The 23,774-nt window shown below is 43.8% G+C and overlaps 1 protein-coding gene across 2 annotated transcripts in view; it reads left to right on the forward strand.

Moving 5' to 3' along the window:
• Positions 1 to 23,774, forward strand: part of fars2 (phenylalanyl-tRNA synthetase 2, mitochondrial) — a 175,969-nt gene that overhangs the window by 123,642 nt on the left and 28,553 nt on the right. For both annotated transcript variants that reach the window (XM_083995823.1, XM_083995824.1), the window contains one exon: positions 4,078 to 4,253. In XM_083995823.1, coding sequence (XP_083851949.1) covers positions 4,078 to 4,253 — 176 coding nt within the window. The remainder of the gene's footprint in view (positions 1 to 4,077; positions 4,254 to 23,774) is intronic.

Here is a 23,774-nt window from a genome sequence, read left to right on the forward strand (position 1 = left end):
AGTCACCAGTTTCTGGTTTTGCACCAGTAAACAAAGGGAAACAAGTCCTCCAAGACAAAATACTGCAAACAGTAGAGACAATGACACAGTGACTTGTATCCAAAGTCAACTTAAGTGCAACAGCAGCTGTGTAGTGGTTCTTAAAGGCTGTACAAGGACTCATTTGACTCTGTGTTCTAATAGACTGACATGAAGACTGAGAGCAGAGAGGAGCTGTGACCCGCTCTGTGCTCTGTGCACGTCACCCACTGGGTCACTCCTCTGCTTTTACCCTCTTGCCTTTACTCATCTATCCCCCCTGTGTGTGTGTGTGTGTGTGTGTGTGTGTGTGTTGTGTTCTAGCCTCTTAACCTCATGTATAAAACATTTCGACAGTTGGGGCTCACATCAGCCAGTACCAGTCACTTCTCCTAACCCCTGCATTTTCACACACACACACACACACACAATGGGTTGCATGCCGGTTCACACAGCGGTTATTCTGTCCCTGCTAAAGGTGTTTTTTCTCAACTCTCGTTTTCACTAATGAAGAACATTTCAAGTGACTGTTGGAGGGCAGAGAGGAGAACAGAGGAGAAGAAAAGAGGAGGGGGGAGGGGGGGGAGAAAGAGGAGAGGCAGGAATTGGACAGAGTGAGATGGAGGAGAGGTATTAAAGAGATAGGGCATATAAAATATAAGATATAAAATCTAACAATATCCTGATCAAATCAGCACTTGACAGCAGTGTTAAGATAAAGATGTGAGGGGACGGAGTCATGTGAGGACAGAGGCTGTTGTCCACTTCACTGTCCTCCCAGTTTTATTGATGAGCTGAGTTCCTCCAGAGGGAGCAGGGGAGCACAGCTCATCTCCTGCCCAGGGTCAGTGCATCTCTCCTGGGCCAAGACTCTTCATCCCCTCCCCCCTAAACCCCAACCCCAATCCCCTGGATCAGTAATGAACTGTGACCGCCAGGTGTGTGTGTGTTTGTGCGTGTCTGTTTCTGTGTGTGTGTGTGTGTTGGGGTGATTCCAACAACATACCAAACACTCTCACTCTTCTTCAGGGAGCTGTGCAGTGTCACTAAACTCTAATAGTGTTGAGCGGCCCCCTCAGTCCCTGGGAAACACTCTGTCTACACTGCATGGACACCACTGACCACCACACTGCCTGTCTTTACCAAAGCCTCAGTGACTTTACATTAAAGCCCCAGTATGTAACTTATTTGGCTTTTTATTAGCAAAAATCACATATTGCTTATATACATATACAAATACATATTTCACTGAAGTGGAATCACAGCTGCATACAAATGAAAGCTTTCTGGTACCTTAGAATGAGTTGTTACAAGTCGTTACAAACACATAAGTGGGCGACGCACCGAACCGAGTCGGCCATGTTGCATCGCCATTTTTACGTTGAGTGGCAGTGTGACCGTAGGTAACCACGGAAACTCAGCGGAGCTGTCGGCTTTGGGAGAAAGTTTTCCAGGTAGCGCCATATTCAGCTCATTTCTGCTTCTTGACATGGTACCTTGATGTCTAAAAGTAATGTTAGTAACATGCTTTGGTCAGAAAAACCAAAAGATTGAGCACAGCTGGTTCTCTACACAACAGTTTCACAGCCCTGCTCTAAACGGTCGGTTTAGAACCTTCGCTCTGGTAGCTGAGGTAACCATGGGAGCGATGGGAGCGAGGGCTTGAATATTCAAATCAGCCGACTTGTGATGTAATAAGCCGGGTGAAATTAAAACAGCTTGTTAAGAGACACATTTTCAAATTATGGCAGTTTACAAAATGTTGACGTAGTTGTCGAAACTTATGTTTAAGGAGTGAGGAGGCACTCCGGATACACAAATACACATACTAAAGCAATGAAAAAGTGATTTTGCATAATATGTCCCCTGTCACCACTGTGTAGTGTGAGGAAGGACGGAGGCACTGGTGTTGCATTCAGGTGCAGTCAGGCAGACGGCCGTCGGCAAACCAACCGGATGTCATTTTACTCCACCAGAGAAAGACGGTAAAACAATACCACATCACCATGACAACATATTGTCAGGCCTGTATTGTTTTGCCTCCTGCTGGTGGACCACTTGTTTACATAGACGCTTGTTTATCCTGTTACATGCAGCGTCTGTTGTCTGTCTGACGTCTGCCCCATTTCATGTGAATGCAACATCAAGAATACGTTCAGATATGCAACCGCACCGCTAGATGGGGGGAATTCCTACATATTATACCTTTAATGGTAAAAATGTCAAAGTAGACCCTCTGTCCCAACAGAACAAACTGTCTTACTCACCAACACGCTGTCTGCTCTGCTTCCTTTCAGAGTGTTTCAGTTGAATCCCTCTAATAATAAACCCTGTATTTTAATTATAGATAACTTGGAAAAAGAAAACGTGTTGAGTCAGAGTGTCTTGAGCTTTCAAATCATCACGTCACCATCCCCTCTTTGTGTCAGAGATAGATCAATAAAAGCACCATACTGATCAAAAAGTCTCAGTAAAAGGTATTTAAATGAAGAAAACTCTAGAAAGAGCAGTGGATACTCCCCCCCCCTCCTTTGTGTTTATTAAAAGTTATTTCCAGGATAATAAACAAGTCACAGATGATAGAAATCTCTTTCTCGCCTTCTGTTGCTGCATAAAACATCAGATTTATTCTGTCGCCCTGATTAAGTTTTAATGTGTTATTGTCTTCATGTTTTGCTCTGTTGCACTTCCTACTCCTCTCTTCTTACTGTGCTCTTCACTTGATATCATTTCCTTTCTGCTTCCTGTCACATCCCCTCTCTTCATCTGTTTCTTTTTTCTTATACCCATATATATATCTTATATATGGCTATTTTAATCATTTTCTTCCCTCTGCTGCTCCATCTGCTGCTCGTATCTGTGTTTTATCACCTGTTCTGCAGCTTCTTTCAGTTTGGTTTTATCCTCTATATAACAATGGCCAGAATCCACAGAAAAACATATATCTGGTGTCACACCACCGCGCATAATCTGTTCCAAAAACTTAAATCACCCTGTACATTTATCTATTACCGGAAAGTCTTAAAAACACATTTATGTCATGTGTTTTCATAGTGAGACTGTAAATTATAGAAGATAAAATAGATTTCCAAGGATTTCCCAGGTTGTGGTGGATGATGAATAAGAACCCAGGGAGCCGTGTTCAATCCCCATGTGAAAGCAGCAGATGATGTTGTTTCTATTATCCTTGACCTTTGTTGTTCTGTTTGTTGTTATTCTGTACATATTATCCCAAACCTAACCAAGCTGTGACCATTAGTATAGTTACCATGGTGATGAAGGTAGGCACACCTCTCTCTGTAGAGTCTGTGTGTTTGTTACTGTAGGCTACTGACTGATAAGGGCCGGTATGGCTGCTATGACGCTTGGAGGAGTCACTTGTTGTTTCTCCAGTTAAGGTGGAAATGTCCCTTTTTCTCTGCTTTTTGGAAACAAGTTGTTAAAGGGATAGTTCAACATTTTGGCAAATTGGCCTATCACCATAATCTCTCTAGTCTTTAATCATCATTGCAAGCTGTTTTTAGATCGAATGTGCAGGTCACAACTTGTCCACCAGAGTGTTTTGGAGTTGTTGGATTGTGTATTTTATGAGTTTGATGAGGGAAAGGCGAAAATACTGCGCGCGTCTCTGCCCCGCTGATCTAAAAACAGCTTGCACTGATAATTAAAGGTAATATAGGGATTATGGCGAAAGGCAAATTTGCCAAAATGTTGAAATATCCCTTTAAAGTATTAATGAGCAGCCATGACCTGTGTGCTGCTGTGTGTGCTACTGTACATGAAGATCTGAAAGAGTTGAGCATCGCCTGGTTTTACTGATCAGTTCAAATGAAAGACAAACATTTCCTCTGTTCAGACTCTTTTTTTTTATTCTAATAATAACCAGGGGCATTTCTATGAAGGCTGGTGACAAGTTGGTAACAGGAAATAAATAATGTTTCTTTTCACAGTGAGAACACACTGCCCCAGTTTTCATGTATTTTATTTGTAATATCTGTGCAAAGATTTGTTTTAAGGTAACAGATGAGACATTCATTATTATACTGTGTGTGTGTTCAGCCCCTCAGTAAGTACCCCCCCCTCTACAACGACATCTCCTTCTGGCTGCCGGAGAGCAGAGAGGCCGAGGCCGAGCAAGAGGGCTTCACAGAGAACGACTTCTACGAGCTGGTGCGCTCCATCGGGGGAGACCTGGTGGAGAAAGTCTCGCTGGTGGACCAGTTCACACACCCAAAGTAGGAGAACACACACTCACACACTCTTGTTTTGTGAAGATATTGACCTACGTTCATTTTCAGGACTCAGCCTTAACCCCTACACACCTCGCCCCAGCCTCAACTCAGCCACAGTCCAAGTCTAATCCCCAAAATGTCTGTTTCTTTATTTTTTCAGAATGATGTCACTGCAGTGTGAGAAATCTAATTTAACAATGTATTTTTATTCTGATATAATATATAACAGACATTTTACATATCAAAGGAGAGAAGGAAAGAGAAAAACTAAGTCATGATTACAAGAACAAAGCAGAGCCAGCTCTATAAACATCACTGGTGGTTGTTTCTTTCAAAATGACTCAGCACAAATGAGCAGTGTTATCAGTGTTATCAGTGTTAACTTTATGATTCAGCAACAGGGAAAGAGAGGAGGGACAAAGCTAGGGAAAGTAGGAAAGGATGCAAGAAAGATGGAAAGAAATAAAACTAGCACAGGGAGGAAGAAGAAAGAGGAGGAAAAGAAGGAAGGGGAGAGTAAGGGGGTAGAAAGAAGAAGAAAGGAAAGGAAAGAGGTAAGACATGAAGGGCATACACAAAGGCAGGAGGAAGTAGGAAAGGAGGATAGGAGAGAAGGAAAACATAGGAAAGAAAAGTGTAAAGGTCACTCCGTCTGTTTTGTTGTTAATGGCAGACGACTGATGGCAGAGTCATCGGTTTTAATTACTCACACACACACACACACACACACACACACACACACACACACACACACACACACACACACACACACATTCATGTTTGTACATTAAATTGTACCTGTTTACTCTAAATGACTATGAGAAGAAATAAGTCTCTCCCTGTAACACACACACACACACACACACACACAGCTGTCCTTGGCGTACACCTCAGAGCCTGCAGTGCCTGCTGTTGACGTCTCATTTTTTAAGAAGTGAGTGTGCGTGTGCGTGTCCATGTGTGTGTGCGTGTGTGTGTGTAAAGGGCAACAGTGGGAGGTTGGTACCTTATGGCTTAGAACTCCTTTTTCACATTACTGTGACACACACACACACACACACACACACACTCTCTCTCTCTCTCTCTTGCCTGACCTTGCATTACAGTGTGTGCGTGTGTGTGTGTGTGTGTGTGTGTGTGTGTGTGTGCGCGCGCGTGTGTGTGTGTGTAGAAAGGGCGCTGCAGTGCGTAAAAATGTCTGACACTATTCATCTTTCAGCATTTTAATGTCTTTTAAATAGTGACCTTTTTCCCCACCAAGCTCACACACACACACACACACACACACACACACACTGGCCCACACGTCTAACAATACATTAATATACAGGGACTTTTAGTATTGGAGCTAATGGGGGCAGACAGGGAGAGACAGCTTCATCACAGCTGTAATGACATGACACCAGTTGAAGTCTTCTTCTGATGGGAATCTAAACATGGCAGCATGACGGAGTATTAGGGCCACATGACAAATAAAAAACTCACAAACTTAGAGAATTAAGTGGTAAATGTATGACTTTATTCTTGTAAATTTACAACTTTATTCTTGTAATGGTATGACTTTTTTCTTGTAGGAAATGTACGACTTTATTCTCGTAAATTTACCACTTTATTCTCGTAATGTTATGACTTTTTTCTCGTAGGAAATATAAGACTTTATTCCTCGTAAATTTATGACTTTATTCTCGTAATGTTATGACTTTTTTCTCATAGGAAATGTACAACTTTATTCTCGTAAATGTACGACTTTATTCTCGAAGTCTGTGTTGTTGTTTTTTTCTCCATGTGGCCCTAATACTCCGTCATAGTTTGCAGACAAGGAAGTGTTTCCACATCATTCCAAGCTAATGCTAACTTTGTAGTCCGATCTGAAACCACCGTGGCAAATGTGTTTTGGAGATATGACCTCTGTCTGAACTGTATACCATCATACATACTGTACTGTACTGTACTATATTACACTACACTGCAACAGTACACTACATTGTACCACATTACACTACACCATACTATTCTACACTATACTATACTATCGACCACAAAGGCTAAATAAAGAATTAGAGCTACACAAAATATCTGCAATGCAACTTTTTCTCCCAAGTAACTTCTCTCTCTCCCTCTCTGTCTCCCACTCTGTCATTTTCTCTGCTGATATCCCTCAAAGAACACCCCACACACACATTTGCTCCCTCACACTCCTATTACTCTCATCACTGGCACTACAGCTTAATGATAATGATGAAGAGAGAGGGGAGGTTCTAGACTGAGTTAATTACACTTATCACTTCCTAAATTAGTGGCGCATAAAATACCTGCATTGCACCTTTTTAGCTCATCTCAACATCTCTCGTTCTCTTTCCCTCTTCAACTTCACACACATCTCAGGACTCTGCCTGTTTAAAACACACACCACACCTCTCACTCCTACAAAATAAGAGCTTTCTATTCTTTCTGAAAACGATCTAATGATATGAGTGAGTCGTCAGTGTTGCAGCCTCATCACCATGCAGATATTCACTCTGTAGTTTATTTTGACTCAGTCCCATGTACGATCCTCCTGTGGCTGTAATTGTGGATGAATACGCCACTGAAACTAGTGCCAGACAGATGCACTATTTCCTGTAATGAGCAGCTGGTAGAGGAGTCATTTTTGCAGACTCCTGTTGTGTCACAGAGGTGAAGGAGATACTCTGAGAGATAATGACTGAAAGTTTGTATCTGCGTTAGAAATAACCGTAGCAGCCTGAAACCAAATGACACGGTCCCTCCAAGTGTCTTTGAGGAAGACACTCAACCCAACGCTGGCTCCTGCTGACAGGGAGAGTGTGAGAGTGAATGTTTGGAGAAGTTAACCTTCCATCAAACTCTCTCAACATCAGATGACACCATGAATTAATGCAGCAGTTTACAAAGAGTTAAAGGTTGAAAGAAAGAGGGAAAGGTGAATGTGGATGAGATGGTGGATAAAAGGACAAGGGCGGCTTTAATGAGCTTTTCTTTTTCTTTAAGAGGAGTTTGTGAAAGACAAACTGAACATTTATCCCCTGTCGACTTCTTTACCCTTTACACTCCGCTGGCTCCCTCTCTTTAATCTACCCGCTCTGATAGATTGTTGCTCTGCATCTGCTGCCATTTGTCAGCATATTAAATTTTGCTAACAGCACCGAGTTGATCCAAAACTCTGATGAAGAGGCCGAGACTGTTCGTTCCCATCGGCACCATAAACCAGCAGTGAACGGAGTCGCACATTAACTGGATCTCGCCGTGTTGATCGCTTTGAACCAATCAGCCGTTGTTATTGATTGACAAGCTTCCGCGACAGACAGTTAAGTTCTCAGCATCAGAGCTGAGAGCAGGTTTAACACTCTCCCTGGAGGAGCTTTAACTTTACTGCAGCAGGAGACATCGATCACAACATATAATGGAACATTAACACAGTTTAAACAAAGTTTAAGAAGCATATGAATATAATATCTGAACAAAACAACCTTTGAAATTTATTTGAAATGTTCATGAGTATGGATACATCATTAACAAAAAGGTAATGCTCCCTTAATTTGCTTCATCATGTGATTAAATCAGTTTCCGTGACACACAGTAACCTGCTTATTATAGCACATGATAACTGAGGCCTGAGCCGTGGTTGGTCACAACAACAGGACACTTAGAAATGTGCTGATTTGACTTGGGGTACATGAGATTTTTGGGGGAGAGTAGAAAAAGAGTCTGTTTCTGTGGCGACCACCATTTGCAGCATGCACTGCTCTGCTGCAGAGGTCATCAGAGTTGTTGAGTGTTTTGTGCAATGATGCTGAATATTGACAGGAAGTTGTACACACAGACCCATCATGCTGCATGTTTGTCGTGCATCAAACTGGGATGTTTCCATCTTCCAGGAATTGTGTACATCAGGCTGCAACACAAGGCAATGGCAGCAGATAAATGGCATGGCAGTGGACCCTTGTGTGTGTGTGTGTGTGTGTGTTGGCTGGCGGTGCCCCCACCCACTCTGACACAGACACCAGAGAGTCTAGGGTCATTTTAGCTCAAAACAATGTGTCAAAAAGATCCTTTCTATCAGCAGTGTGTGGATAAGAGGCTGCTCTCGTAATTAAAGAGCAGCAGAACAAATCGTATTCCATCACACATTCATTGTCGAGGACTGATTTTTGATTATTCTGAAATAAGAGAAAATCAACACAGGCTCTAGGTTTTATTTAGCATCAATTCTTCAGTAAAACTCTCCTGATGCCCTGATTTACATCACAACAGGTGACCAACCTCACCTACACCTGTAGAATGATGGATGGAAGTCATTGCAGCTGTAGTGATCCTTTGTATTCGAGGGTATAAGAAGCATCCAAAATGTGTTCAGTTTTCTGCATGTGTACATACTGAGAACTGATATTGTTTTTGTGCCAAAACCAGGTCTAGCTACACTGACATTACACTTTATTTTCTTACCATCATCAAAATGGATCAAATGAGTCAGAAATGAGTGAGAATCAGTGTCTCCTCATAGTGGCCCTCATTTATTAAACTTGCGTACACCAAAAAAATGGGTGTACACCAAATTCACCGCAAGGATCGGCATTTATTCATCTGAGCGTGAGCGTACGGTACGCACAAATCTCACGCCAGCTCTGACCAGGTGTACGCACATTTGGAACCAGCGTAGAACATGCAGGAAGGAGTGCTGCTGTGTCAGAATGATTATTAAACCATAGTCTAATAACGCAGCGATGTGGACCACATGTTGTTGTTGTTTATATTGATAAAAAGATAAAAAGTAGCAAAAAAAAAAAAAAAAGAAACGATAAAACCAAGTCCGTGTTGAAAATATAACTCGAGTTTTATTTTGGGCAACTGAGATGAATTAAAAACCACGACGTGACAGATGCTCGTTAATCAGCTGTGTCAACAGAAACAGTCAATGACAGACAGACCTGTTATTGTAGATCACACACACAACTTCCAACATCTCCTGCACCAGAGCAGGACCGGACGGCTCCTCAGTCTCTCTCTCTGCCGGACACCGGGGGGGGGGGCTCTCCGGTACCGTCCAGGTGCAGCTGATCTCCGCGGCGGAGTGTTTTTTTTTTCTTTTTTTTCCCCCGTCACCGGGACCTGTCAGCGGGAGATCGGGCCGGTGTTTCACATCCCTCCATCAGCCGAACCATGCCAGCGGTGCTGATGGTCATAAAGTCGCGTTCGCAGCAGTAATATGCCTATATGATTTCTCCTCGTGTTTAGTAAACTGCAGGAGCATTTCATGAGGTCGCTGGGTTTCCTGACGTGGTCGGTGACACGTCCGTCTGCAGCCTCCATCCATCGGGATGACGCTTATCAATCACAAAATCTATCAATCTATCAATGTCCAGATATTTAACGTTGCCGCCCTCTCCCTGTTCAACGCGGTAACGCCAGTAAAGTCCCTCTTCTTTGCCGTCTTCCGTGTCTCCATGTCGTAAAAGGGGCAGGGCGACGCCTCTAAAGCAGGAATATATCGGGGCGTGACATTTAAATTACGCTCGTTTTCAGCCGCTGGATTTATCACCACCACGCCGGTTCTACGCCGAAATCAGCAGCGTACACACTTTTAGTAAATCACACGTGACACTTGCCGTACACTGATATTTACACCAGAATCTACACCAGATCCTGCGCAAGTTTGATAAATGAGGGCCACTATGTGTAACGGTTGTCTGCATTGTGTTGTTTATTTGCAAGAAGGACCGACACTCTCTTAGCTTCAGGACCGGACTTTTATTGCCTGGACAAGTGGACAATTATACGGAAATGACTGGTCAGCTCACGGTCAAGCACAGCACTCGTTCGGCACAGCTTTATGGAGGAAAATTAGCAAGTTAGCTTAGCCTTCGAGCTAAGGTCGCTAGTTATAAACATTAAACAAAATAAACCCTCTATAACACATTTAGTTACATGTAAAACTGTCGCCAGCTTCCTGAACATAATATCATGATAACTGCATTATTACATTACATTGTTTACACAGTTTCAGTAGGCTATACTATGTGCTTCGTGTAACAAACCTACCATGGGCTCAATCCTCGCATACTGGCACTGTGTTTACGTCACAGCCCATATTTATGTGCTGAGGAGAGCCCTGCTAACCAGTGAGCATCCGTGATACATGAATAAAGATAAATATGATTGGCTGTCACTGTGGAAGTGGAATCAACTGCAAAACTTACATATGTTACATATGCAGGCCTACAAAGAACATGAAACTCCCTGTGGCTCTTGGTCAGTAGTCTGCAGGGATGCTCAGGGTGGATCCCTGCAGTCATCCAGTATTTCACATTGGAGGCAGTCCAGGACCTAACTGAATTATTAACAACTTTATTGCCGGGTTGTAATTAAAGGTATAGCTGAGTGTCATCAACATAGTGATGATAGGAGCTGTTGTATGTTTGGAAGGAAGACGTAGAAACCTGGAAGTAGAGTCCAGGTACTTCTAGTGCTGTTGATCTGACTTACAGTGACCGCTGCCATGTGGAAGCATGTGAATGTGTATGAGTGTGTGTTGATGTGCATTTCATCTCCAAACAAACCATAATGATTGTAAATTGATCTAAAACCCACTGAAGCTGCCGGAAGCTGCAGCCTCTCAAATGCACTTTCTCCTCCTCGGTACTTCTGAAGTTAATCGAATGAAGGAGGGAGGGATGGAGGGAGGGAGGGAGAGAGAGCGAGAGAAGCACTTTGTTTCTCTCTCCCTCCACCCTCAGTTTCCTGGTAGTCTCTCTCCCTCCCTCCTGCTCCATAAACATCTCATGTAGTAGCAAATCAAAGCTGATGGCTCGCTATGATTCCCCACAAATCTGCATTTATTGGTCGGTAACGCTGTCAGCTGTGACTGGGCTGGGACTAATTTGATAAGCCGACAGAGCTGTCACTCAGAATGACAGCAGCCTCCCTCCTCATGACTCCCCCGGAGAGAGAGGGAGGGGGGCAGACAGAGAGAGAGGGAGAGGATGGGCCAGCTACAGATTGATCGGAGGGGGTGTGTTTGGAAATACATTTGTGTGTTTGAAGGAGCGAGTGCTTGGTCATGATGTTCACCAGGCTGTTGATCAAACTGTTGAGTCACTCAACAACCAGTCGTCTTATTAGCAGGAGAAACTGTAGCTCTGAGCAGCAGTTTGAGTTAGTCTTCACCTGTACTCTTCATTTTTATAAATGTGTTTAATCAGTGTAAATACTAAGTATCTCAGATTTATGACATGTTTCTGTTTTGTTGATAACAGTTTAAAATTAAACTCCATTAAATAGACACATTTTAAAAAAGGACACTTATTGGTCAGTGATACAATAATAACATGTTAACAGCAACCTTCATGTTTTATTGTGGGGAGATATGGCTTCTTATATTGCACCAGTAGCAGTTTAATGAACATGTTTGGTACGTACTTAGAGCCTCACTATTTACCTTTCACTATTAACTCATTGAGTGCCGCGCTCCTTTCCAAAGTTTTAGTCAAGTGTACCGGCAATTTAGACCATTTTTGACTTTTTATGTAGAGCCATAGTGTATTCTATATTATTGCCACCAACACATACTGTGGCTCAATTGAAAGGTTTAACTTAATGCTTCAAGTGGCCACAAACCGTTTGTTTCTACGTGCCTCCATTCCTGAGAAAAGTCAAGCTAAACATGGCTGGGTTTCACCAAAATCCCTCCTTTTTTTCTAGAAAAGGAGATAGAGCGTCTTTTATGAAAGGTGCGCTGTTTGTGCCTGTCGCTCTTCTCACACTCGCATTTCTGGATCAAAGGGCTCGTATAAGATAAATATATACAACAATTGTTGTTCTATTCACAAAACCACCATCGGGGGCGGGGGGGGCCACTAAACAACAATAACACAGACGCACCGTGCCGTGTCACAGCTTCTCCCCGCGGAGCGTGAGGGTCAGTCGGCCACCGCGGCTCGGGAAGACCGGTCCCGCCGGTGGTCGCGGTCCTTCTGTGGTACGGGTCGGTGATGCCGGTCTGCTTTGGCCCAGAGACCATCAGATTTTACCGCGGGAGGACTTTGGGGAGGACACGGTGTTGCTCGAGGTGAAGACCGGGCGGGACAGTCGGCTGAGAGCTTCCTGGTTCAGCTCCCAGCTGCTGCAGCAGCGCGGGTGAGAGCGGAGCAGCTGCAGAGCAGCAGCGCTGCATCTGCATGCATAACTCGTTTGCAGAAGCCGAGTTATGATAAAAACTTCCAGATCATGAGCTGTCATGTGACTTTGATCGTCATCTATTTCAGTTCTCCTCGTCGTAGAGTCCCCAAATTTACATATAATGTGTATTAAAGTGTCTATTTTCATAATTTAAAAAAAAAGCAAAAAACGTAAAATTACGTTTTTGGCACTCAACGCATGGGAACGAAAAACGAGAAATTACGTGGTTGGCACTCAATGAGTTAATATTAAATGTTTTTCATTTAGTGATGTCATTTCCTTTGTGGTGGTTATGACTTTTATTCACAACAGAACTGTGGTGAGTTACACCAAATGATTGTGCTGTTTAGAAGATGGAGAACACTACATGGACCAGGACCAGGACCAGGACCAGGCCTTGCAACCTGTCTCAACAAACAGAGTGGAGCATTAAGCAGCTGAAGGAGGTGGTGGAGCCCAAACACAGAGCTAAAAGAGAGGGGAACTAGACTGTACAAGTCCTCAGTAGCTTATAATATATGGACACAATATTGAATTGAACACTAAATGGTTGTTGAAATTTCAAAATCTTTATTAATGGCAAAGATATGAACACTGAGGTGCCTCTCTGCTTGTTTGTGCAGCCATCCTGCTAATGCAACTGGTTGTCGCCAGTACGGGGAAGAAAAGTCCACACTGTGAAAAAAGGATGAATAAAAAGGTCTGACAGCAAAGTAACCAGTCAGATATCTAATAGGCAGATTTGACAGAAGTAAGGTGAATGTTTGTGTTAATATAAGTCTTAAATAGTTATATCTTCCGACGGCAGAGAGAACAGCATAAAGGGGCGGTCCTCTCTGTGTGTGCAGCCAAGGGATGCACGTGAATGTGGTGACGTAGGGACGAGGGCGGGGACTGCTAACTCCATCGGCTGACAGGAAGTTAGCCAAAACCACCGGATCGCTTACTTCTGCTTTAAGTTACAGCAAATTATGGTGGAAAATATATAAATTTAACAGTGAAATAAGAAATATATTTTATGTCAAAACCATTAATACAAGTACCTGTCAGATACAGTATATTTCGGTTCATTTATTGCTTTTTATTAGTTATTTAAGTCAAGGAAAGACAAATATGTTTACATTTACAGTATTATCTAGGCATTTACACAACTATTATGTTTTTAAAACGTTCATTGGCCAGTGGAAAAACAAGCATCATACATGAGGACTACAGCAGCAACAGCTCCAGGCTGTGTGAAGACCTGGGCTGCTGGCCTAACTATCACAAAAGTGATTAACGTCAAACTTTCTTTTTGTTGGTTCAGCGTCATTTTTATCTTCGCTGAAGAGTCGACGCTGTTAATCAGATGAGCGGTGGAGGTTGGGATCATTAACATGGCAGTGTTACGGCTGGGGGAAGATTTGCGGTGTTGAAATGAGTCTGTTTGCTCTGAAATGATGTGAATCTACGGGTCGACGTGGACAAATGAAACAAAGCTCTGGCCTTCACTCCTCTCTCATTCCTCTCTCCGTTCACTCCTCTCTTCCTCCACCTGTCATCCTGTCATCACTTCACCACCACCCCCCCCCCCCTCCCCCCCTCTCTGCAGGCTCAGCAGGAGACAGAAAGGCAGCCGCCCACCACAAGTCAATGAATGATTTAACAGAAAGAGAGAGAGACTCACCCTCTATCCCGAAAAGATGAAGCAGGAAAGAGAGCAATGACTCGGAGGGAGGGAGGAAAGAGATGACAAAAAAGAGGAGGTGGAATTGGGGAAGAGAGTTTTAGTACCTGAGAGGGAAGAAAGAGAGAGAGAGAGAGAGAGAGAGAGTTGTCATTTTCCGGTGCAGGTTGGAGCGTGTTATTCAGCTGAATAATGTATGATTGTTTTCTGTTCCACAACCAATCAGCCTGACAGAGAGACAGAGATGTAACCACCACTTCAATCCATTTTTCATCACTCCACATCAGCAGGGAGCATGAAGTCAGCTGCTCTGTGGTCACATCAGCCGGTCCCCGTCATTAACTCTCTGTCTGTGTGTGGGGCTTTCAGGTGAGCTCAGGTGTATTGGAGGATTTAGCCCCCGACAACACGCATCATGTCATTTTGTCACGTCACGTTTCTGCTACTGTGGAAATGTGACACTGCTGAAATGCAATATTGAATATTGCATATACACTGCAACAACTGATACAATTACAAAACGTATCCCTTTGAAACTTTTGAAAAAATGTGAATAGAGTGATTTACAGGATGTGATTTTGATAGATTAAAGCAGAAGTAAGCAGAATGTTTGTGTTAATGTAAGTCTTAAATAGTTAGCAATCACTTATCTAGAGTGTTTGGTCTGAAACACGGGTCCAATCCAATGAGGAGAGAGAACGGCATAAAGGGGCGGTCCTCTCTGTGTGTGCAGCCAAGGGATGCGCGTGAATGTGGTGACGTAGGGACGAGGGCGGGGACTGCTAACTCCATCTGCTGACAGGAAGTTAGCCAAAACCACCGGATCACTTACTTCTGCTTTAATATACAGATTATTATGCAATACTGTGTTTACAGATTATTATCAAGTTACATTTACATCTTGTAGTCCGTAATAATGATGAGCAGTGTCTGAAATTAAATTGTTTTTCTCATATTTGATTCATAGATGATGGAAGCATCATTTCTGACTATTAACCATTAAAAAGAAAATAGAACGGCTCGCACACCACAGGGCTCCAAAATGCAGTCCATTTATTCACAGGAGAAGTGTAACGTTTCGAGCGACAACTGCTCTTCGTCAGACATACAGAATCCACATAGACGCCATCTTAAGTATCATGTGGTAGTCATGTGACAACTAGAATACAGGAAGCAGATACCGGTATATACACAAAAACTAACATTTAGCATGGAAAAATGTTAAAAAGTGCTAAAGAAAAAAAATATATAACCGCATCCAATAATAATACAGAGTCCTGTTATATTCTAGTGTGTTTAAACATCAATATAAGTACTTTTTTGACTATTAACCATTGAAATAGTCACAGCGAGCGAAGTACCATGTGATCAGAACTGATTTCCATCTCCTCCTGTCATAATTACAACAACCACTAGATGTCGCCTAGCAACAAAATCTAACTATGGCTCATAACCTGTGGCACAGACCTGTGAGATGACTTTATCTCCAGGTCCGGCAGCTATGAACACAACAGTTCGTACATGTACTTATGTTTGGTCTCCACCTGCTCCTCAGAGAAACATCTGGCTCTTTAGCTGCTGGATGCTCTGCTATGTTCTCCAGATGTTCTGTCAGGATGGTTAAGAACATTTGAAGAAAGCTTAGCTGCCTTCTGAAAACCAAAAACAGCCTGTGTGTTTTTGGGAAGAGGTGACGGTCTGGTGGGAAGACAGTTCAGCTTTTTGCATCTTGTGAGATAATTAAATTCACTCAGTGGAACTTCAGCCCAATCAGCTTTTATTTCACAGTTTTCAGAGTTTTTGTCTATATTTTTGTGACTGCAACAACAAGAAAAGAAACAGCAGCAACTACTTCAGATTTTCTACTGTCAGTGCTGGTAATGAAGAGTTTAGAAACCACACACACACACACACACAGAGTACAGTATGTTTTGTGCCTCTTGGCTGTTTGAACCACCTCTTTTCTAAAAGGGATCTAGATTTCACTTTATCTCGTTTTTCTCTAAATGTCAACATCATCCCGTTCACCTTTTCAAAATGTCAACTCCTACTCGTTTTCTTTCCTCACCTCTTCTCTTTTTCTCCTTACTGCCTTTCCTTGTCTTCTCTCCTCATTTCCTTGTCTCCTCTCTACTTTCTGTCTCTCTTCCCTTTTCTCCATTTCTCTCCTTCTTGATGTCTTTTTATTATGTTTCTTTTTCAGTTCTGTCCTTTCTTCCCCTCTTACTCCTCCTCGTCCTATCTAGGTTACCCTGCAGTGTTAGCATATTAGCTTACTGCAGCACTGGCTCCCCGGAGTGTCCTAATATCGTGTGTGTGTGCCTGTGTGTGTGTGTGTTGGTAGGTTTTGTCAGTGTGATGTATTTATGCTTGTATGTTTTGAGTTTTGAGTGTATGCATCCTATTTGGTGTGTGTGTGTGTGTGTGTGTGTGTGTGTGTGTGTGTGTGTGTGTGTGTGTGTGTGTGTGTGTGTGTGTGTGTGTGTGTGTGTGTGTGTGTGTGTGTGTGTGTGTGTGTGTGTGTGTGTGGCAGTCATGTTTTATGGGTATTAGAGAGCTGATGTATCAACAACAAACCAGAGTTCTATCAGCAAGCTGCCACAGCCCCAAGGGCCTCTGGGTAATCTAGGTGTAATTGAGCATAGAGGTTACACAAGACACATACACAAGAATGTTTTCACTCTCACCAAGATGATTAAAGGAATATTCCGGGCAAATTCAACTCAGGGATGTATTTTCCTAACATTTTAGGTCTAAAAGAAGGAATCTGAAGATTTTCAGTTTAATTGCTCCTGTTTTGCAGTAGTTGTGTCTGTCCCTGCATCGCCACGGCAGCGATGAATGGGAGCCACAATTTGTTTCCACAGACGGCATCAGATGGCGACTCAAACATGCCCCCAGAAGTTTATTTACTTCAAGCAAGTCAAGAGTTGATATTCCTGTGTTTATGTCACAAACGGGAGCTTCCGACTGCACGTGAACACACCGAGCGTCAACTTGGGTCTTGCGCGAAACTTTGAATTAGATCTAGTTTTACAAACATGTAGGCTTGCTTGAAGTAAATACAGTAAACTTCTGGGTGCATGTTTGAGTCGCCATCTGACGCTGTCTGTGGAAAAAAATTGCGGCTTTGAGGGATGTAAACAGCCTAAGCAGCGGAACTTACATCTGCTCCATTCATCGCTGCCGTGGCGATGTGGGGACAGACACAACTACCGCAAAACAGGAGACATTAAACTGAAAATCTTCAGATTCCTTCTTTTAGACCTAAAATGTTAAAATACAGCCCCAAATTTGCCCGGAATTGTCCTTTAACACTTCAGAGAGTTAAAAAAGAATCTACACACCATACATTGTGAACACATACAGTACACACACACACACACACAGACCTCCACTTTATTCTGTAGGTGACCAGCAGCAGTAGAGCTCAGGAGGTGGCCTGTTGGTGTCTAGACACTGGATGTGTGTGAATGATAATCTCCCAGAAGCCTGTCTGCAAACAGCGCTGGATGAATGTGTGTGTGAAAGGGTTAAAGTAATGAGTAATGAGTGGTCCCAGTGACTAGAAAAGAGCTGTGCAAGTCCAGTTACCATATTCATTTCTAAATGCTCGGCTAACACAGCCCACAGGACCATGTCAACATGCACATGACTTTAGGGGGAAAGATTCAAAGTCATGTCTCTGCCTCTAAAGCCCTTTTCACCGTGTGTTGCTGGGTGACCGTGTAGTGGATATCGATGCCCTATGTATCTGACAAATAAGCCGAGGAAAATCCCATCATTAGTTCTATGAGGAGATGAGTAGCAGCAAACACAAGGTGGGGGGGGGGGGGGGGGGTAACCAAACCTCCAAAGCAAGACAGGAATTGGGAGAGTTTCATCTGGCTCTGGTTTCATGATGGCTGCTGGTTGGAGATTCAGTCCTATTGGACTCGCCCAAGTGTCATCACTGAGCGCTGCGCTCAACCTCCGCTCAACGTGCAAGAACGACATGTGCAAATATACTGTAGTGCGCCACTTTTGCGAGGAGCAGGGGCGTGTTTGTGTAGTGCAACACATGTTAAAAGAATAGTTCACCCAAAATTAAAATTGCACTCATTATCTACTCACCCTCATGTACTACTGGGGACAACCAGTTGCATTAGCAGGATGGCTGCACAAACAAGCAGGGAGGCACCTCAGTGTTCATATCTTTGCCATTAAAGGGATAGTTCACCCAAAATTGAAATTTCTACTCACCCTCATGTGGACTAAGGGCTGGGAGAAGTTTCAGAGTCCTCCGTGGCTTCTCTGAGTTACAGCTTGGACGCACTAGACGCGGAACCGAAGCGCAGCGCCCTGGAGCGGAGGGAGTTTCAGTTCGGCGCACATGTTAACAGGTCTGCCTGGCCGCACATCTCGCGCCGTGGAGCGCAGTGCGCGCGCCTGGAGCGCTTCAGTTCGGTTCATTTCTATTTTTCACGCGAGCCGCGCGCGCCGAGAGCGCCGTCTGTCAAGCTGGACAGACGTGGTCGTACCAGACAGGAAGTCGGGCACAGAAAAGGCGAGAGAATCCGGTCAATTTTCAAAATAAAATAATTAAATGATGATTAATTAAGTTGTTGCTTGTCCATCTATACATATTTGACCGTTGCGTCTGCACATGAGACACACAGACACATGTTTAAAATGACGTGTGTGTGGAAAACCGAGTGAATACGAGTATGAACGACTGCAGTCGATGTCTGACCGGCGCGGAGAGAGGAGGAGAAGTATGCTCCTAGTGCGACCACCCAAGCGCCCGAGAAGCCGCGCGCAGTGCGCGCGCCCAGCTTCCGCGTGCAGTGCGTCCAAGGGGTTACAGGGGGTCTCGGCGTAGCAGTGCATGTCCATATAACGGTTGCAAATGGATACCAACTGTCTTCGTAACAAAAAGACACACCAAAAAACATCCAAATACCTCCATGCTGCTCGTATGTAATGTCCGTCTTGTATTGAAGCACTGGCGTCAGTAATCGCACTGACGCCGGCGCAAATCTCGCGAGATTTGGATGGACCAGGAAGAGGAGCTTCAGTTACAAACAAGCTTGAAATATAGACTTATTTAATTTTTTTCTGAACAATTTCGCATTTCGGGGCTTCAATACAAGAGGGACATTACCTACGAGCAGCATGGAGGTATTTGGATGTTTTTTGGTGTGTCTTTTTGTTACGAAGACAGTTGGTATCCATTTGCAACCGTTATATGGACATGCACTGCTATGCCGAGACCCCCTGTAACTCAGAGAAGCCACGGAGGACTCTGAAACTTCTCCCAGCCCTTAGTCCACATGAGGGGGAGTAGATAATGAGTGAAATTTCAATTTTGAGTGAACTATTCCTTTAAGCTGTGTGCAGCCTGCGCTCACCGTGTCTGATGTGAACAGAGCTTAATGGGTTCTCTGGACCTTGATGCATGAGTTGCCTGTGAATTTCCCTCAAGATCAACAAAGATTTATTTAGATTTTTTCTAACACAAAATGATTTAGCTGTTGATCAGAACCTGAATATGCAAAGTAACTAAATGTATTCAATACATGTAATGGAGTACAGGACAGTGTGTCACATCATTAGTTGCTGGTTTTAGAGCCAGTGACTCTGTGAACACTGTGTTCAGCTTTCTCAGCGACTTGTTTTCACTGTGCACTGAGAGACTGTGTGTGAAGCTCCTACATCTTTGTGTGTGTTCTGTCGGTCTCTGGACTCACTGTGATCCAGCAGGAACCCCCATCTTCTCTGATCCCACTCTGCTCTCGTCTCCTCACCTCATTTCTCTGCGTTTTATTCTGACGATCCGCCGTGGAGCTTCTTTCTGCCACAGCTGACATACATATGGCTGCCTGAGAACACACACGCTGGCGAGGCGGTCGTGCCTGCACCGCGCTGCCAATTTCTTGCACACACACACACAGACGCCTCCTTCTGTCCTGCCCTGGTGAATCACACAGTCAGCAGCTTTGCCTGGGTCAGTGGAGGTGAGGGTGAGGAGGGACGGGGGTCGCTGCTGTCACAGGAAAAGCATGGCGCTGCAGTTTTTGCTGTTTCACCGACAGGAAGCTCTCATCGTCCTGTTGGTGTGAAGAGTTTCTGGAACTTTCCATCCTTGAAACCTGTTAGAGTCCTGCTGGAGAGTTTCTGTTGCTCTGCCTCTGTGTGTGACAGTTACCCTGGGTGTGATGTGGCAGCAGCTGATTGGTCCCAGCCTCATCACCTCACTGATGCTGATGTGAATGTGAGTTGAACCTCTGTAGCTACTGCAGCCGATTCAACACCTGAGGAAGAGACATGACCACGGTGTCACAATCAGGGTTGAGTATGTTACTTTAAAGGGACATTGTGTAACTTCTCCTGTTATCTATTCAGGACAATTGATTATTTGGTTCAAAAGTCTGTTTTTCATTCATCAATAATCCCCCCATCAACAAAGTGAAGTGTTCCTTTCAGCTCTGAATGAGCCGTTCATATCATTCATATCTCCATGGAGCGGGTAAGCTCGGTGCTGCTGCCATGTGGTGTCTCCATGTTTTTACGTTCAGTGGCAGCGTGACGGTAGGAAACCACGGAAACTCAGCGGAGACACCGGAGCTGTCGGCTCAGGTGGAGGTGGCGTCTGTGAAAAGTCACCGCGGTAACGCAGTGAGGAGGAATGGAGCGTTACACTGATGCTGCATTCACCTGCAGTCGGGCAGACGGCCGTCGCTAACAAACCAGATGTCATTTTAGTCACAGAAGTCCAGAGAAAGACGGTAAAACAATACCACATCACCATGACAACATATTGTCATGTGTATTGTTTTGCCTGGTGCTGATGGACCACTTGTTTACATAGAGGCTTGTTTATGCCGTTACGTGCAGCGGCTGTTGTCCGTCTGCGGTCTGCCCAACACTAGATGGGAGGAATTCCTACACAATGTACCTTTAATTTCTCTCTTTTTTTTAAGTATATTTTTTGCCTTTGTTCGATAGCATAGTTGAGAGAGAAAGGAAATTGGGAGGCAGAGAGAGGGGGAATAACATGCAGTAAAGGGCCGCCCGATGCTGAGCTCAAACCGGGGCCGACTGCAGCGAGGACTACAGCTGCTTAACCCACCGCGCCACTCAGCGCCCCAGTGCTTCCAGTTCTGGCAGGACGCGTGGTGCTTTGTAGTCGATGCAACTGACTCGCTCGTTGTCATTTTAAAAATGGCGGTTCATTGTTTTCGCTGTTCCTGTTTGGTTAGGTAACCCCGCCCCCAGACCCTTACATCATTGGTGCGTCATCGGATCTTAGCTCTGGACCAGCTCAGTTTGGAACCAGTTTTAAGAACCAAGACCTGGTGCCTAGGCGGTGGAAAAGCAAAGAACCGGTGCTAAGTCAGACACTGGCTCCGAACCAACAGGAATCAGTTTGGTGGTCTGATTGGTTACACATCACAAGTAATGAGCCTAACAAAACTGAAGACTGTGCATGGCTGCACGAAGTCTTTCACAAGGAGGCAGGGAGAAGTCCGGTGAGGGAGAGTGGAGTGAATTTCAAAGGCAGGCCATGTTACTGTAAGGTCATTGAAGTGAGTGGTCTGAGATGTATTCATGTTATTTAACCTGTCAGCTGGCTAAACTGAATCAACACCCACTGTCGCATTCAATAGCTACAAGCCTCAGCATTAGCGCAGATAACTCAGATACAGTCTTATATTATGTGACATGATTACAATCTTCAGTCACACCTCTGGTCTGGCATGGGACAATTTCTGATATTGGCAACCGATGATGGCAGCTGGAGTGTGTTATGGCGGAGCAGCAGATAAATCACACATTAATATCCAGCATCAATATAGGCAACAACCAGCAGCTTGTTCTGTAGATATGAAGCAAATCAATGTTTCTGAATGATCATTAGTGCTGAAAATGCCACAATGGAAGACATTATAGCTTTTATTCAGTCATCATATAATACAGTCTGTATTATTGTAATATTATATGTCTCTATAGACAGAAAGAAGTAAATACAGAGTTGTTTTCCCCGAGCTCTGTGGATCATTCTTTTGAAATTACATATTTTCATTGTTTCATTATTGAATGCCAACAATAGAAACACATCTCCTTTTAACCCCTTTTTATCCTTACTGATCATTTAGAAGCATTAACATGGATTATTAAGACTATTGAATTTTACTCATTTTAAAGGTCAACCCCCACGTTAAATGTATACATTTCTATTTGATGTTTTATTTTCTATGTTGTTTCCATGTCAGTTTAAACTGAAGCTGCTGCATCTGACACAAGCTCAGAGTTTGGATGAGAGCCTGGTGAAGGTGTGAACAACTGTGAACTGTAACTGTTACCTCCCAATCTGAGGTCTGGAGCCCATGAACCAAACATCAGAACGACACCAGAACATGCACGTGATGAGACAGATAGATGAGGAAAGTGTGAATGAGTGAGCCTGCTTAGAGTGAGGATAGGGAAATGATCTGTAGAGGACTTTAGTTTTCACTGCATGATGACAAAATCCTGTGAACATGTTTTCAGCCTGCCCACGGGAGATTTCACACACAACACAGGAATCCAACTGCTAAGTGACGACTGCTGAAGAGGTTTGACTGAGGAGGGAATCCTCCCTGTGTGCACATACAACACAAAGCTCCCTCTGTGATGCTGCTCTGGCAGCGTTTTCTGTTCTGACATGACAGAAACATCACTACTGTGACTGTCACATTTGGATACTGACCTTTGACTTTAATGTGCTGTTGGTAGAGACTCTGGATGAGCTGATCACCTGACTCAAGGCCATGAGGCCTGGACACAGATGTACACACTCAGGGTTCCTCAGCTACTAGAGCTCTATTTGACTTTTTCAGACCCTAACGGTTTCTTTTCCAAAGAAGTGCCTAGTGAGAAAACTAGAGACTTTGAGTTGTTGAGGCTTTTCTCTCCAGCATCTGCAGTCTCCTTGTCTCTGCTGAGTGACAGATAGAGGAGCAGCAGAGAGCTGTTTTGGGTGTGGTTTGAAAACAAAAACAACATGTTTTTGCGTTGTTCTATGATAAATTTGTGATCATTTCTAAGCATGTAAGAGATGATTTCATCGATACGTCAGAGCCATAGACTGCACAGCTTTAAATCAGACTTATGAGAGAGGAATAAACATAGAAACAAACTTGTTAAAGGGATAGTTCACCCAAAATTCAAATTTCACTCATTATCTTCTCACCCTCATGTCGACTAAGAGCTGTGAGAAGTTTCAGAGTCCTCTGTGGCTTCTCTGAGTTACAGGGGGTCTGTGCAGCAGTATTTGTCCATATAATGGTTGTCAATGGATACCAACTTTCTTTCTTCCACAAAGACACACCAAAAAACACCCAAATACCTCCATACTGCTCGTCTGTAATGTCCCTCTTGTATTGAAGCCCCGACATGAGAAATTGTTCCGCCAGTCGCGTGACACAGGAAGAGCAGTGAACTGAGACACAGGGAGCTTCCGCTACAAATAAGCTTAAAATATAGACTTATTTAATTTTTTTCGGAACAATTTCTCATGTCGGGGCTTCAATACAAGAGGGACATTACAGACGAGCTGTGTGGAGGTATTTGGGTGTTTTTTGGTGTGTCTTTTTGGACGAAGAAAGTTGGTATCCATTGACAACCATTATATGGACAAATAC

Source organism: Trachurus trachurus (assembly GCF_905171665.1).
Source record: "Trachurus trachurus genome assembly, chromosome: 20".
NCBI lineage: Eukaryota > Metazoa > Chordata > Actinopteri > Carangiformes > Carangidae > Trachurus > Trachurus trachurus.